This window comes from Macaca nemestrina, chromosome 14 (assembly GCF_043159975.1).
Source record: "Macaca nemestrina isolate mMacNem1 chromosome 14, mMacNem.hap1, whole genome shotgun sequence".
NCBI classification, from domain to species: domain Eukaryota; kingdom Metazoa; phylum Chordata; class Mammalia; order Primates; family Cercopithecidae; genus Macaca; species Macaca nemestrina.
Window position 1 is genome coordinate 75,286,805 of NC_092138.1, and position 18,074 is coordinate 75,304,878.

General features: G+C 37.0%; 1 protein-coding gene across 1 annotated transcript; it reads left to right on the top strand.

Annotated features, from left to right (window-relative positions):
* Window positions 1–14,183: 14,183 nt before the first annotated feature.
* On the top strand, window positions 14,184–15,203 carry LOC105481012 (olfactory receptor 13D1). The gene is given in 3 exon segments (XM_011740256.2): window positions 14,184–14,284; window positions 14,286–14,965; window positions 14,968–15,203. Coding segments are annotated over 3 exon segments (1,017 nt in total).
* The last annotated feature ends 2,871 nt before the right edge of the window (window positions 15,204–18,074 follow it).

Sequence of the window (18,074 nt, forward strand, 5' to 3'; positions counted from 1 at the left end):
GATCCTGTCACTTGCACAACATGGATGGAATTGGAGGTTATTATGTTCAGTGAAATAAGTTAGACACAGAAAGACAAACCACATGTTCTCACTTATTTGTGAGAGCTAAAAATTAAAGCAATTGAACTCATGGAGGTAGAGAGTAGAATGATGGTTACCAGAGGGTAGGAAGCATAAAGTGAGGGAGAACTAAGGATGGTTGATCTGCACAAAAATATAGTTAGATAGAATAAATAAAATCTAGCATCTGATAGCACAACAGGGTGACCACAATCAACGGTAATTTATTGTACATTTTAAAATAACTAAAAGGGTATAATTGGATTGTTTGCAACACAAAGAAAAGATAAATACTTGAGGTGATTGATACCTCATTTGTCCTAATGTGATTACTACACGTTGTATGCTTGCATCGAAATATCTCATGTGCCCTATAAATATATATACTTACTGTACTCATAAAAATTCATAATTAAAAAAGAAATTTAATGATATTTTTAAAATAAAATAAAAGTGAGTGATTTTAATGTATACTCTCTAATGGGTTAAAAATGTGAAAATAAAAAATTTAAATTCTACAGTGAATAAAAGTCATCTGAAGAAGTTAATAAAATATATAATATGTAGTATCTATCAAGTTTTATATTCAAACAACTAGGGAACATATACTTATAAAACTGACTCCTTGGGTCAGAAAGCAAGATTTAATACATATTGAACAATTAATAGCACTCAACCACATTTTCTTATCACAATGAAATACAATTAGAAATCAATTTTAAAAACTCAAAACATATTTTATAATTGGAAATTTTGAAACACATTTCTAAGTAAATCATTGATTAGTAAAAAATAATAATGGAAATTATAAAACATTTACAACTTTAGGACAACAAAATTACCATCAAAATCAGTTGATTCAGTTTAACTGTTTAGAAGAAAGTTTATAGGCTTAAATATAAAAAAAGTTGAAAGTTCATGCGCTTAGCATCCAATTCAAGCTCTAGAAAAAAAAATAAATAAAGAATGGGAAAAGCCCAAAGACAAGGAATTTTGAACGAGTTATTTAAAAAATTGCCAGGCCCAGTTTCCCTAGAAAATTATAATAAATTTTCAAGGACATAAAATATCTCTATCTAATTTGTTGCAGAAAATAGAAAAAGAGGAAGATCTTCTGGAATCAATCTTTCGAAGCAGGCATTACGTGAAACAAAAACTGGACAATTAAAAAAGGGGGGAAAAAAAGCCACTCTACTACATAGATACAAAAATCTTAAATAAAATACTAGCAAACATAATCCAGCAATGCACAAAATAATAATACCTGATGTCCAAGTAAAATATATATCAGGGATGCAAGAAAATGTTAACATTAGAAAATATGTTAATTTAATTTATAAGAATATCAATTAAAGGAGAAAAAAGCATGTCTATTTTACTAAATGCAGAAAATTTAATAAAATTCAACATGCATTTATAATGACAATATGAGACATTACATACTTTCAAAATAGTCAGATACTAAATTATAGCATCATAAGTATTGACAAGAATATGGAGAAATCAAATTCGATTCATTGCCAGTGAACATAAGAATTAATATTTTTAAGATCAGGTCAAGTTGATCCCACAATTCCAACTACAAGTATGGGGCAAAAGAAATGAGGAAGAAAAAGCTAGTCTATGCCACCATCTAGTGTCCTTAGGATATAACAGAAGCTGTGATTCCTTCAGCAGCGTTTACAAAGGAGTCCTGAAAGTATCTACTTAAGGATGAACCAAAAACTCACAAACATATACAATATATATGCAGTTACTGCCCTAACTAACTGTTGGGCCCACATTGGCTCCACCCATCCTGCTTCTTTCTGAAGATTTGCATGAACCTAACCTCGTGACACAACCAAGTAGAAATATCTCAGGCAGAGCGTTTCCTGTGTCCACCTCATATAATTTTTTTCACCACTCTTCAAACAATACCTATTGTCTCATGAGTCTTAAAAAGATGCTATTCCAAATTGACCAGATTAGATTGGTAATAACTTAAAAGTTGGTCAGTACTGAGCATTGGCAAGAATATCATGCAAAGCAAAGCCTCATATACTTCTATTTAGGGTACAAATTTGGAAACTTAGCAAAGATGAATATATAACCCAAAATCAAACAAAGGAAACAAATAAACAAAAAAGCTTTTAAAATAAACAGATATTACAAGAAAGATGAATGTGTATACAGACTGACCCAGAAAATCATCTCCTTGGTATATTCTCTAGAGCAGTGGCTCTTGATCCCAAAGGATGCCTATGAATAGAATTCAAGGGGCCTAGTAACTTAGATGGGAAAAAAAAGGATATCTTTATTTTCATTAGCCTCAATTGAACCTTAATAGTTCCTGCTGCCAGACAGTTTTACTTACGAGTTCACTAAATTGTCAAGGAACAAACAGTCATCATCTTATTCAAGTTACTTAGCAAAAAAAAAAAAAATTGAGAAAGCTGCCTGATCCATTTATTTTTATTTCATATTCAGATAAGAACAGTACAAGCAGATAAAACTTTTTGGCTTATTTCACTTATAACATAGATGTGGAAAAATACATAAAATATATAATGGAATCTTCTAATAATAGCATTTGGACCAACTCCCCTGCAGATAACAACTGTACACTCTAGGAAAAATATTTTTTAAATTTCTCATTGGAGGTGATTATTTCAGTTGCTGCTCACCTCAGGGAACTGTTCTTTTCACACAGAGCAATAAGAATAGTAGTAGATAAAGAGTGCAATAGAAAACTTTTGGAGGCAATGGATTGTTTAGGGCATAGATCGTGGTAATGGTTTCCTGGGTGTATGCTTATCTTCAAACTCATTAAATTGCATACATTAAATATGTGTAACTTTTTGTTATGTCAATTGTACCTCAATACAATGTTTTTTAAGTCCTTGCACTCATAAAGCTTTCATTGAAATAACTGAATATATGCTCTTTTTTTTTTTTTTTTTTTTTTTTGAGGCGGAGTCTTGTTCTGTCCCCCAGACTGGAGGGCAGTGGCGCGATCTTGGCTCACTGCAACCTCTGCCTCCTGGGTTCAGGCAATTCTGCCTCAGCCTCCCAAGTAGCTGGAATTACAGGCATGTGGACCACGCCCAGCTAATTCTTTGTATCTTTAGTAGAGCTGGGGCTTCACCATGTTGGTCTCAAACTCCTGACCTCATGATCCGCCTGCCTCCGCCTCCCAAAGTGCTGGGATTACAGGTGTGAGCCACCACACCCGGCCTCTATACTCTTGAAGGGTGACATTTACATAAAGATACATTCATTTCTTCACTAGACTGATGATATCCCTAAAACAAGAATAGTATCTTGTTAATTTTGTATCCCCAATAAACACCTAGACTATTATAGGTAATAATATAGGTAAAAATGGTTGTTTTTTTTTTTTTTACTTTACAGGGAAAAAGAAACTTCCTGAAATCAGAATCTTCAAAAGATATTTTATGCCAATGTTATTCAGCATTGTTCACAATAGTCTAAATATGGAAACAACCTAAATGTCCAGCAACAGATGTCTGGATAAAGAAAACATGTGTACATATGAGATATAGATAGATAGATAGATAGATAGATAGATAGATAGATAGATAGATAGATAGTGAGAGAGAGAGATATTCCATATATATAAAGATATATATATATTCCATTTTATATATATAATGGAATATTATTCAGCCTTTAAAAAGAAGGAAATCCACCTGGCCAACATGGTGAAACCCCGTCTCTATTAAAAACACAAAAATTAGCCAGGTGTGGTGGCAGGTGCCTGTAACCCCAGCCACTCTGGAGGCTGAGGCGGGAGAATCACTTGAACCTGGGAGGCAAAGGTTGCAGTGAGCCAAGATCACGCCATTGCACTCCAGCCTGGACAACAAGAGGGAGACTCAATCTCAAAAAAAAAAAAAAAAAAGGAAATCCTGCCATATGCAGTAACATGGATGAACTTTGATAACACTATGCTAAGTAAGATAAACTAGTCACTGCAAGACAAATACTGTAGGTTTACACTTATATCAAGTATCTAAAATAACCAAATTCACAGAAGCAGAAAACAGAATGATGGTTTCCAGGGGCTGGGTAGGGGGTAGATGGAAATGAAGAGTTGCTATTCAACAAATATAAAAGTTTTGATTAGAAAAGATTAATATCTTCTAGATATCTGTTGTACAACACAGTGCTCATAGTTAACGATGCTGTATTGCATGCTTAAAAATGTGTTAAGAGAGTACATCTCATATTATCACGTGACATGCTCTTACCACAACAAATACATAAATATATACTTACACACATACATACACTTTCCTGAAGTGGCCAAAAGCATCCAGAAACTGAATGGGAGCATGGATGATTTCCTTTTGCTGGCTTTAAGATAAAAGAAGGACCCAGTCAGCATCATTTTACAGGGTAACTAAAATCCAGGTAGAAAACGTCAGTCTTGGTCTGGCGCGGTGACTCAAGCCTGTAATCCCAGCACTTTGGGAGGCCGAGACGGGCAGATCACGAGGTCAGGAGATCGAGACCATCCTGGCTAACACGGTGAAACCCCGTCTCTACTAAAAAATACAAAAAACTAGCTAGGCGAGGTGGCGGGCGCCTGTAGTCCCAACTACTCGGGAGGCTGAGGCAGGAGAATGGCGTAAACCCGGAAGGCGGAGCTTGCAGTGAGCCGAGATCCGGCCACTGCACTCCAGCCTGGGCGACAGAGCGAGACTCCCTCTCAAAAAAAAAAAAAACATCAGTCTTACTCTCCTGAAGGAACAGGACAGAGTTCATGAAGGCCATGAAAGTTGAAAATTTGGAAGATAAAACCACAGAAAAGCGGCAGACAGACCAATGAGAGCCTCAAATTTTTGTGTAAACTCTACCCAAATACCAACTGATCTCTAAACTATACATTAAGTGATGTTAAGCCTAAAAGACCTGAACAAAGATTTATTTCCATTGCTGCCCAGCTCACAAAAGTCAAGTTTGAAAATGGAGTCCTGATGAATTACAGTCTGCTAAAAGAAAATATCAATATTGAGTCAAATTCCACTTTCCAAGAAGAACCTGAGAAGTATTTTTACTCCAACATGCTTTTCTGAAATGTTGCCAGTGTCTGCCTCAAGAGGTAGAGTCTTTTCATCTTTGTATATTCCTACAACATTGAGTGGACATCAAGTTTTTTTGGCATCAAAATTTAGCAAAGGGCCTTATATATGTGTGTTCTCCAAATATTAAATGAATTGTGAATGTTCTTCTAATTCAGGCCTACACAATTGCAGAGGTGCTTACAAAAATGTAAGTGTGGTTAAGTTTAAAACACGAAGACCTGGAAGTATCACAGCAGCATCTGGAACCAGAAAGTTGACAGAGAATGAGTGGAGTTGGAGAAGCCTCTTGGAAAACCATGGCAGGACTGTGTTGTCCCTTGATGCTGTGAGTTCACAGCTTTGTTTATTACACTCTATGTGTGCTTTGTCTCACTAAGAAAAAGTGTACATCACATTCATTTTTCATTTTATAAAAGGGCATTATGAGAACTTCTGACAGTGGAAATGGGCCTTAACTCTCAGGGTGGAGAAAGTGAAAAGAATCTGTGAGCCTAGTCATCCAGTATTATTAACCTCAAAAAGGTAAAGAAAAGCGAAAGGTTGCTGAGAATCCAGCAGAAAACTATTTCATTTCCACTTGTTATATGTAGGGTTTTTTTTTTTCCTGTTTTCAATTTTAAAATATTAGAATTTGTTAAAAATGTCTTAAAAATTAATATGAAAATATATATACAGTGTATTATGCATAACAAAAATCAGGTAATAAATCAAGAAATACAGTGTGCTCTCAAGCATGTAAAAACAGTATATGCACAGAAATATATTAATATTTACACCTGTAATTATGAGTGATTTTCTTTCCTCCATTAGATTTTTTGGAATTTCTCAAATTTTCTATTCCAAGTATGTATTATTTGTATAATCAGGGAAGTCCCAATTCAAAGAAGAAAGAAAATTACTGTTTAATAAGTTAGGTATGGCGGGCGCAGTGGCTCATGCCTGTAATCCTAGCACTTTGGGAGGCCGAGGCAGGTGGATCATAAGGTCAAGAGTTCAAGACCAGCCTGACCAACATAGTGAAACCCTGTCTCTACTAAAAATACAAAAAATTAGCCAGGCATGGTGGCAGGCATAATTCCAGCTACTTGGGAGGATGAGGCAGGAGAATTGCTTGAACCTGGGAGGCAGAGGTTGCAGTGAGCAGAGATCGCACCACTACACTCCAGCCTGGGCAACAGAGACTCCTTCTCGAAAAAGAAAAAGAAAAAAAAAGAAGAAGAAGAATAAAAAAGTTAGGTGTAATCAGATCTTTGAGATATTAGCCCTAATGTATCTAGAAGTCACTATCTTTCACATTATTTAAAGATTCAACTTTAAATCACTTCTGGGATTACAGTCTCTCAGAATAAAACCAAGGAGTATTTAAATTGGCTACCAGAGCCACTGGCAGGTCCTCTGGAATTATTGGGGCTTAGAGGAAAGAAAGTACTTATGTGACACATTAATTTACTATTGGATATAAACTTATGGCAAGACTTCTATTGGGGCTGAAAGCTTTACTGTTTATCTTTCCCATGCCACTACTAAGAGTTGTGATTGTGAGATACTTGACTATGGGTTCTAGAGTATGGCTACAGCTCAAAGAGAGAGAGCTGAAAAGTCAACTGATTGAGGAGGAGCAGCTACAGTGACTTCAGTATGTAGACACAAGAAGTTAGCAAAACACTGATGAAAAAGAGGGAGAACGTTTTCCTTGTGTTGAAAGAGACTGAAATCCCAATAAGTCGTGCTGTCTATTGTGAGTGGAGAAGATGAGGACTCTATACAGAAGCTTGAAAAGGGAACATTAAGGCAAAGCTGGGAAGACGTATTTCCAGAAAAAAAAGAGGTAAATGGGGACAGGGAATTATAAATAAGTTATTTGATTTTAAAATGCTGGATAACACAATGAAAAATGCAGGGAATTACTGAGTAAAAGAAATACCATGGATATATACGAATGTCATTTTAAGTAAGTCACTTCTTATCCTGGGAAATGAAAGAATACTAGCCTAGGGATTCAGATTAAATTAACATATACTGTGCACTTGATCTATGCCAAGAAATTTCAGGTATGTTATATTCATCCTCACAACAATTCTATGAATAGGTATTGTTGCCCCGATTTACATAGTGCACATCATGCTTGGAGACACAAAGTGTTTCGCTCATAGTTTGTACAGCTAATATGCCAAAGAGCTAAGAATGAAGTGTATGTCCTCCAGCTAAGACACAAGACTTCTCTTTATCAGCAGTCAAAGGGGACTATGGAGTACATGGACTGGGGCACAATAGGCTTACAGAGAGAGACTCAAGGGCACTGCACTGTGACATAGCCCTAAAGATGGTGAGGGCATGAAGACAGCAGGGTGAATCAATCCCAGCAGTGAGCCCATGGCTCACTGAAACTTCCAGCAACAAATATATGTTATTGGTTACCAAACAGAAATATGGATGAAAAAACCCAGGACAATTCTCTAAACCATACGAGAGGGAGAGAAGAGGCCTTGTTCTAACTAGAGCCCTGCTGCTCGTTATTAGCTCCTTTGGGGCTCAGAAGGGCTCATTTATTCGGATAAGCGCTGGAGTTCTAGTACCAGGGATGTTGGATATTGTGAAGAATAAGTTATTATATAAATAGCAGGAAAATCCAGCTGGAGCAGGAGATAGGATACAATACTTAGTGAATTCAATTTCCTTCTGAGGGCACAGTCTGTTTTGAGAGTTTCTTTGGTTAAAAGGAGGGAATCTGGGTGAGTACATATGTTTTACAGGCAAAATACTACTCTTTCTTATTGGTAAACATGGGGAGAAGGGTGAGCACTTCAAAATCATATTTCTCAAGCAGAGTTTGCTTTTCATCTATAGATGATATTCGATGCTGAGCATCAGTCTAAAGACCAAACCGACCCTTTGGAGAGAGATGTCCAGAAAAACAGAGAGCCAGGGGCACTGGAACTTTACCCCTTTTTGGAAGAAATGAAATAGAGGTAATAGTAATTGCTATTATTCTCCTACCCCTTCCCATCATGGGTATCTCCTCTGCCTCCTCTTTTTACTGTATGATACAGTTGGGTGTCTTATCATCCTACCTACACTGCCCACTTTAGCCACTTCCTAAGTGGTGAGCTCTAGAATCCTAATCCAAGAATTGGGACTGTTAGTGTGTCTTCTGAGTGAATATATTTGTGAAGTTGATCTCTTAAAGTCAGAACATTCAATGGCATTAAGTCAGTTTATGTCATAAATCAATAGAAAGCCTTTCTCCAATTTCCTTTCCAATAAATATTCTCACTCATTCTTGGGTATTAGTGAAAATTGGACCAAAATTCTTCAAACTCTCACCACTGTTTCCTTCAAAGGAAAATTTAAAATATTATGTATTTTTATAATCAGAAAATATACATTCTTTTCAAAAAATTAGAAAATGAGGCAAAAAGAAGAACAGTAATAATCCCTCCAAGTACCACATTCCAGGGGAAAAAAAAAAACTAGTTAAGATTTCTATGTAACTTCTTTCAGTCACATATATAAAAACTGTGATCATTTATATGGTTATGAGACATTTTTTTTTTTTCTTTTCATGAGACAGAGTCTCACTCTGTCGCCCAGGCTATAGTGCAGTGGCACAATCTCAGCTCACTGCAACCTCCACCTCCTGGGTTCAAGCGATTCTTCTGCTTCACCCTCCTGTGTACCTGGGACTACAGGCGCGTGCCACCACACCCAGCTAATTTTTGTATTTTTAATAGAGACAGGGTTTCACCATATTGGCCAAGCTGGTCTCGAACTCCTGACCTCATGATCTGCCCACTTCGGCCTCCCAAAGTGCTGGGATTACAGGCGTGAACCACCGTGCCCAGCCAAGACATTCTTTTTAACACAATATTATATCATGGGGATTTTCCTTTTCATTTACTATTCTCCAAGATTACAACTTTCACGGTTGTTTAACATATGAGAGGATGTATTCTTATGTGTATATTATAACCTACCAACCCCACAAACCAGAATTCCAGCAACCTGGAGGTAAAAAAAAGCAAAAAAGAAAAAGCACAGCAACTGTTTAAATCATGATTAAACTTGAAACATAATAGGACATATGGATCCAATCCATGGATATGCTATTCCATTTGGTTGGATCATTCTAGTGAAAAATTGTTCAAATAGTGCTAACACTATCTTTGCGAACTTTAAGAAAAAACACTGCTAGAGTTTCACCATTTTGAATTATGCTGCCCAATGATTTGAGAGTAATAATTTTTATCATCTTCATTCTAGATCCTCCTATATCTAGATTACTCAGTCTGACCAAGAATGAATGCTGTATTTTACCAAATGTACTTCAGTATCTTGTTAGAAGACCATGTGTTGGGTTTTTTGCTTATTTGTTTAGTAAACTGATAGATTTTCAAGTATTAATTTGGAATCTTATCAATCCATGAAATAAATTACATCACTTTAGTATATACAGTTTGGATGTACTATAATTATGATTTTACAACCATTCGTAAATAAGATTATCTATAGTTTTTGTCTATCTTTGAAATTTTGGGAAAACAAGACTATTTTTGCTTGATAAAATGTTTCTACAAAATGTTCTGTAACTTTTTCACATTGAAACATATTATACAGCACAGAAATTTTTTTCTTGAAAGTGTAAAATAACTATTGTAAGCATTCTGCACTCAGTGCAAAATCCAGTCTTAATTTTGAAAGTCAAGATCTCACAATAGGATCTCTATTACCTACCAGAGTATACATGGCATAGTTTCTGTTGAATAAATGAAGAATTGTGCAAGACAGATAAGCACAGTTTTATGATAGTATATAAAAAGGGCATCCTCCTCACAATACGAGGTGAGAAAGCTTTCCTAGAAAGGGTAATAGATAAGTTAAGAACAGTCCTTCCAGTTCAAGAAGACAGCACGCACAAATGCAGAATGAAAATGCAGGCCGGGCGCAGTGGCTCAACGCCTGTAATCCCAGCACTTTGGGAGGCCGAGGCAGGCGGATCACCTGAGGTCAGGTGCTCGAGACCTAACTGACCAACATGGTGAAATCCCAACTCTACTAAAAATACAAAAATTAGCTGGGTGTGGTGGCAGGTGGCTAAAATCTCAGCTATTTGGGAGGCTGAGGCATGATAATTGCTTGAACCCAGGAGGCAGAGATTGCAGTGTGCCGAGATCGCACCATCGCACTCCAGCCTGGGCGACAGAGTAAGACTCCATCTAAAAAAAAAAAAAAAAGAAAAGAAAGAAAATGTAGTATTATGGGGAGACTGAACAAAACTCACCATGGTCAGTGCAGAGCATTTGGGGTATCAGTAGTGGCTCTAGAGTTAGAGAGAACCAGAGGTGACAACGTGATTAGAGGATGAACTAAAGGACTTTCCTTGAAGCTGCCAAGCAAGCACATATTTTCCTTTAAATTTCTCTATTAGGATGTCTTTTGTGGGGAGACTGATGATGATCATGGGGAAACAAAGTCCTCCTAATAATTCCTCCTTAACAGAGTCATGGGAGGAGACATGGTATAAATTGGAGAAAGATACCTAATAGGTTAGGATAGTCATGTGTAATGGGTTGATTCAGTGTCTTTGGTGAAGTTACTGTTTCCCTTTCTCTTGTTTTGTTCTAAATCCTGAAATATTTCACTACTAGTTACAAGCTGAAAAGAATAAGTTAAAATTTAAAATAAATTCTGAAATATGGACTTCTTCACCTGGGATCTTTTCTGAATAGAAAGAAGGACAGCCATTCTTCTTCCTTCACCTTTGTATTCTCAGCAACCCCACCTATAGGGTAAACACATCTGATAGCAATAAATAAAGCATAACCTTAGAATTACTCTGTAATGGCAGAGGCACCCGAATGTGTGTTCCGATCTAGGGAATTTAGGAGTGGCCAACCCAGAGATTCGTTCCTTCTCTGTGATAAACATCTGAGTTCCCAGCCTGTCCTGAACGTGGGCCGTGCGGGGAATTGGGTCCCTAAGCTTTTGGTTGGATGAAGGTTGCCAGGTGGAGGTTGTTAAGGAGAGGATTAAGTGAAAATGCCAAATAAAACTGCATGATTTTACAGGCAGTTGTGGTTTTTCTGTCCAGTACACCACCCCTGGACTCTCTCCCCTGTATGTAATCCCCTAATAAACCCCATGTCTCCTTTGCTGACTCTGAGTCTCTTGGCCTTTTGAACCTGGTGCTAGCCCTATTGAGATTAATAGGGGTTTAGCATAACACCATCGTCCTAGATACAAGTGGTAAGTTTAGTGCTGTTTCTATACTAGTACAAATTTGTTTTTTCTCCACCTCTTCTTTCCTTCCACTTTCCTCTACTTCAAAGCAGCTATACTCTATCCAATTAAAACAGCTACCTTCACTGCCCACTTTGTGGGAACAAATCCACGTGCTGATGTAGACACAGGAAAAAGAGGTGCAGGACAAAGGGAATATTTTCCAATATACCAACACACTGGTATCATCTATTTTTTTAATCTCCTCCCAAATCATTGTCTAGGTAGTACTCTCTGAGAGGATATGGAAAGGGAATGGAGAGACTTTTTTCCTTCATATCCCTGGAACCAGTACTCCACTACTCCCTGGAGCCACTACTCCACTACTCCCTGGAGCCACTACTGATGCCCCAAATGCTCTGCAAAGACCATGCTGAGTTTCTTTCAGTCTCCCCATAATACTACATTTTCAACAGGGAGCTAGGAGGGCTTGCTATCTATGACTACCCAAAGACTAAGCATTCATCCTGTCTTCAAAGTCTCTGGATATGAAAAGGTCAAAGCAAAAGTGTGGTTGTAGGGTCAGAATAAGATCAGTAAGAAATATTCTCATTCCACAAGGAGAGTCCAGTGTAAATACAGTTCTTATGGCAATAGAGTAACAATGTATGAGACACAGCCCTTTATATAAGTCATCTTAACACGGTATTTGGACATGTCAATGTAATGAATATCAAACAAATGGAGCACATTGAGTTTTCAAAGATGTGGCACTAACGTTATAAATGGGAGTAGTTTCTCAAAAGACTCTAAGTTGCATTTAGATTTGCAGAGTGAGGGCAGGGGCTATGGGATTTTAGGTATGTGACTGATAAAGGGAGAGGTGGGCCAGGTGTAGTGGCTCACACCTGTAATCCTAGCACTTTGGGAGGCTGAGGCGGGTGGATTACCTGAGAGCAGGAGTTCAAGACCATCCTGGCCAACATGGTGAAATACAAAATACAAAATTAGCTGGGTGTGGTGGTGCGCGCCTATAATCCCAACTACTTGGGAGGCTGAAGCAGGAGAATCGCTTGAATCTGGGAGGCGGAAGTTGCAGTGAGCGGAGATCACACCACTGAACTCCAGCCTGGGCAACAGAGTGAGACTCTGTCTCAAAAGGAAAAAGAAAAGAAAAGAAAAAAAGGCAAAGTTTATGAAAAGGACTTTTGCATCATTATTCTTGATCACACTTTTTTTCATAGTTGTGAAACTGGCTTCTACACATAGAAAACTGAGCAGGCCAGGCAAGGTGGCTCATGTGTGTAATCCCAGCAGTTTGGGAGGCTGAGGTGGGAGGATCACTTGAGGCCAGGAGTTCGAGCCCAGCCTGGCCAATATGATATGACCCCCATCTCCACTAAAAATACAAAACTTAGCCAGGTGTGGTGAGGCATGCCTGTAATCTCAGCTACTCGGGAAGCAGAGGCAGGAGAATCACTTGAACCTGGGAGGTAGAGGTTGCAGTGAGCTGACATCACGGCACTGCACTCCAGCCCAAGCGACAGAGCAAGACTCCGTCTTAAAAAAAAAAAAAGAGAGAGAGAGAGAGAGAAAAGAAAAGAAAACTGAGCAGACCACAATCAAAGACTACAGGAAAAAGTAAGTGGTCCAGCCTTCAGAGTTCTCCATCACATCACATATGATCAGAATCACAAGTAAGTGCTGTTTGCTGTCTCACTGTATCCCAACAGAAGATACATTTTTGTAATAGTCTTCTCTTGCATGGAATCTATGTAGTAACCAGTGAGAGAGAGTAGTGTATTGTGGGTAAAAGGGTTTATTCTATAGTGTATTGTGGGTAAAAGGGTTTACATCTATAGCCAGATGGCTAGATATTGAATTCTGGCTTTATTTATTTACTATCTGTATGACCTTGAGAAAGTTACTTAAACTTTTCTTTGTCTCTGTTTCCTACTTTGTAAAATGGGAGTAATACTACACTTAAGAAGAGAGACTCCCAGTCCCTGGAAAAAAGCTGTACATGCTGGGACCTAGACTCCTTAATCTCTGGAAGCTTCTACAACAGTCCTCTAATGATTCTCAGACTCCTAACAGGTTTTTGAAAGAAGCGCAGTAGAATGTCTTACTGGGAACAAAAGTGTTCACAGTCTGTCAAGTGTGGTTTCAAACTTTAAACCTTTTACCTTTAAAAAGCTAAATCTATTTTTTCCTTTTGAGATTGGTAGATCTAAATATTATACTATAATTCATAATATGCATGTATATAAAAATACATTTAATATTATATCTCATATAAGGTAAATATAATTATATTACATATATGCATACACACACACACACACACATGCCATGTTGGAACCATTAGGTTCTAGGCACCTAATATTTTAACTAATTTAATTCTAACTATAAGAAATAATCATTGCTTTTTCCAAGTTTACTATGAACTATCCACGACTCAGAAAAATAAGCAACTTACCAAAGCTACATCCAGGTTAAATGATGTCACTGGCAGTCTATAAATAACATTTTAAACAGAGGTGAGCTTCATCAAAAAAAACAGCTTTAAGTTCAAAATATCTTCTACATTGGAAAGGAGCATGTTCCTAAACTTTATTTGACACTTCCCAAAAGAATTCTGGCAGTATTGGTAGCTTTGACTGTGCTGCTGTGTAGTCCTAAGATATACTGGGTTTCTCAATGTCTCACTTTTCATAATCAATAAAACTAGTACAATATCCATACTGTTTTGCTTACTAGGAGTATTCTAAGAATCAAACACAATATTGGAAGCAAATTTGTGTTCAAAATATGTAGATGTACAAATTTACAGAGTTTGGTGTATCAAAGATTTCAATTTACCTGAATCATGTCCTTTTCTATACCCAGCAGGCAGGTGACCTAGAACACATGGAGACAAGTGACTGAATTCTTTCTGGTGGGGCTTTCCCAATATCCAGAGCTCCAGCTTTTTCTGTTCATGCTCTGCCTCATCATGTACCTGATAATCCTCCTGGGAAATAGCCTCCTCATTATCATCAGGATCCTGAATTCTCGCCTCCATACTCCCATGTATTTCTTTCTTGGAAACCTCTCCTTCTTGGACATCTGTTACACATCATCATCCATTCCTCCAATGCTTATTGTATTTATGTCGGAGAGAAAATCCATCTCCTTTACTGTCTGTGCTCTGCTGATGGTTGTGTTCCTTGGCTTGGGCTCCACTGAGTGTGTCCTCCTGGCTGTGATGGCCTATGACCACTATGTGGCCATCTGCAACCCACTGAGGTACTCCATCATCAGGAACAGAGTGCTGTATGTGCAAATGGCTGCCTAGTCCTGGATCATAGGCTGTCTGACCTCCCTATTGCAAACAGTTCTGACAATGACATTGCCTTTCTGTGGGAATAATGTCATTGATCATATTACCTGTGAAATCTTGGCCCTTCTAAAACTTGTTTGTTCAGATATCACCATCAATGTGCTTATCATGACAGTGACAAATGTTGTTTTACTGGTGATTCCTCTACTGTTAATTTTCATCTCCTATATGTTTATTCTCTCTTCCATCCTGATAATTAATTCTGCTGAGGGAAGAAAGACTTTTCTACCTGTTCAGCGCACTCAATTGTGGTCATCTTACTCTATGGTTCAGCCCTTTTTATGTACATGAAACCCAAGTCAAAGAACACTAACATGTCTGATGAGATTATTGGGCTGTCTTATGGAGTGGTAACCCCAATGTTAAATCCCATGATCTATAGCCTCAGGAATAAAGAGGTCAAAGAGGCTGTAAAGAAAGTCCTGAGCAGACATCTGCGTTTATTGAAAATGTGAAAAGCTTTGGGCATGCGATATCCTCAAAGGAGCAACAGAGCTTGTCTTTTGTATTTAGATACTGCAAAACCTACTGTCACGAGAGCTTGTGTGTTTGCAAAACCAAATATTAGATTCCCATTCTTTTCAACATAAAATTTTCATGGTCATGTAACCTTCTTAATAGTGCCTTATCTGCTGGGTTTATAGCAGTAAGCAGGTGTGCAAATTGGCCCTATAAAAATGTTGATGCTGTTCATTAAAATGAATCTCTCTTTCACTCAGTCTCCTCTTCTCTTCTCTTTCCCGCCATGTGTGTGTCTCTCTCCTCTCCTCTGATTTTCTGTACTTTCTCTATATTCTGCTCCTCTCTCTCCTCTCCTCCATACGTTTTCGTTCTCTTCCTTTCTCTTCTCTTCTTTGTTTCCTTTCTCACTCACTTTGAAGTGGATATATATTGTTTTTGTTGTACAGCATCCCTGCACAATATTGCCATCCAATTGACAGATCTGCGTAATATATATTAATAGAAATATGCATATTTTTCTTTTGATGAACCAACAGTCCCCCACTCTTAGTCTATGTTGTACATGGTGGGGCTGACCCAATCCTCTGAAAATAAAGATAAACATGGAAGAGGTCTTGACCCAAAAACAGAGGATGTCTAATTCCTCTAGCCATAGTGATTGGTATAGTGTAGGACGTGACCCGAGCCATACTAATCAGACTCAATCCCAGGAATGCTGCCTTTGTCAGAAAGACACACTCTTTTTTGAAATGGTGTCTAAACTGGTAGAACATTAACTCAGAATTCCTACTGGCAACCATTGTCAATATGTGAGGACAGCATGAGAATGAAAGCAGAGCTGAGATAGAGAGTGTGCTTGATGGTGTCACTTTAACTCTTGAACCCAACTGTAGCTAAAGCCGGATTCTCCATTGCAGATTTTATTTATGAGTCAAATTAGCATTTTATGAAAAACTAATTTGACCTGGATTTTACCACATATGACAAAATAAATCCTAATACATTCCTTTGTCCTATCTTCCTCTCCATCCACTTACATTTTAAGGCAATAATAATAATAACAAGGTATGTAATCTGAGATGTTCCAAGTTCTCCAGACTTTAGGAGTTCCCTTTCTCTTTAATAACTAAATTACAATAATCTAACCTCTATTCTGCATTACTTCGGGCATTTCAGTCATCTCCCCAATTACTTCTGTGGAGTATTTACATGTTTCTAATTTTTTGCTCTTATATTTGTCATCAAATGGATTTATGGACTTTTACCTTTTTTCTCTGTGCTTCAATCAATATATTAGTACTTGAAATAATTGCACTTTGCTTTTCTACATAATATTTTTTAGTTTAATAAACATTATCATTTGGTGGATTATGGTAGATTACTGTGTTACATGTAAATACACATAAGTAATAATAAGCCAAATTGAGGCAGAATTCTCTTAAACGTGTTGCATATCTGATTTTGTCCACTCTGGGGACCAGAATCATAACTCTAATAGATTAGACAGGGCTCATTTAATTCAGTTATACAGAGATATAATTCCTAGATTATATTGAACTGAGAATTTGACAAAAACAAAAATAAAATAAGTAATCTATTAATCAACAGGATAAAAAATTTTAAAGCCTGGTATGGTGGTGCATGCCTATAATCCAAGCTACTTTGGAGGCTGAAGTGGGAAGACTGCTTGAGCCCAGGAGTTCAAAACCTACCTGGGCAACATAGTGAGATCCCATCTCAAAAAAGTGAGAGAGAGAGATTTTAAAATGTTTTAAATTCCTTACCATGGTATACCATATCCATGTAATCTTAACCCCACCTACTTTTACAACTTCATCTCCTACCACCTGACGATATTCATTAGACTCTCATTTCACTATCTCCTTCTTGTTTCTCACATATGCCAAAGCCTTTTCCTTTATTATTCCATCTACCTGGGACACTCCTCCCCTCCATCTTCCAAGGGTTCTCTTTGTCATTTCAAATAAGTTTTTGCATAAATGTCTAATATATTCTTCTTATAAAAGTTGTAACATGTTTTTCTTTTTTTCCACAGCATTTCACTCCTTTAAACTGCTGTATATATTTATCTTTTTTATGAATTTATTGTCTATTTTCTCCATGAAAAGTTCCTTGTAGGCAGGGACTCTTCCTTGTCTATTGCTGTCTTTTCCTAGTGTGCAGATCAATGTGAGGCAAATAATAACTAATACATAGGCACTGGATGTGAAAAAGCGTTTTGTAAAGCAATATTGTGCACTTACTTTGGAGTATATTCATACATAAAGGTAAGCCTCCTTCTGACTAAATAACAAGCAGGAACCCTAAGGCCAGTAGTTAAAGGACTATATTCTATACATTCCCAGTACTCTCTTCTTTCCATACACTTTTCAATCCAGGTTCTGTTGATTCTCTTATATATTGACATGAGCTTCTTGTTCCATACTGTCTGTGCTGAAATCAGCCACTACATCTTGCAGGAATTTGATTTGTCTCGAGAAAGTGATTTGTCATTGCATTTGAAAATATAAAGGCAATTTCAATATATGCTTTATTAATTGATTTATTAATTGAAAATGCGTTATTGATTTTATTTACTGATTAATTGATTATTAATTAATATATGCTTTATTAATATATGCTTTATTAATTGATTAATTGAAAGCATACAATTAATATATGCTTTATTAATTATAAAATCAATTGATTAATTGATTTTAATATATGCTTTATTAATTTTAATATATGCTTTATTAATTAATATATTCAATTTATTAATTGAAACAAATTGAAGGTTTTTTTCAGAGTGTACTGCAAATTACTGCATACATATTGCCCATTGCTATGGAAGTACTTTTGTTTTA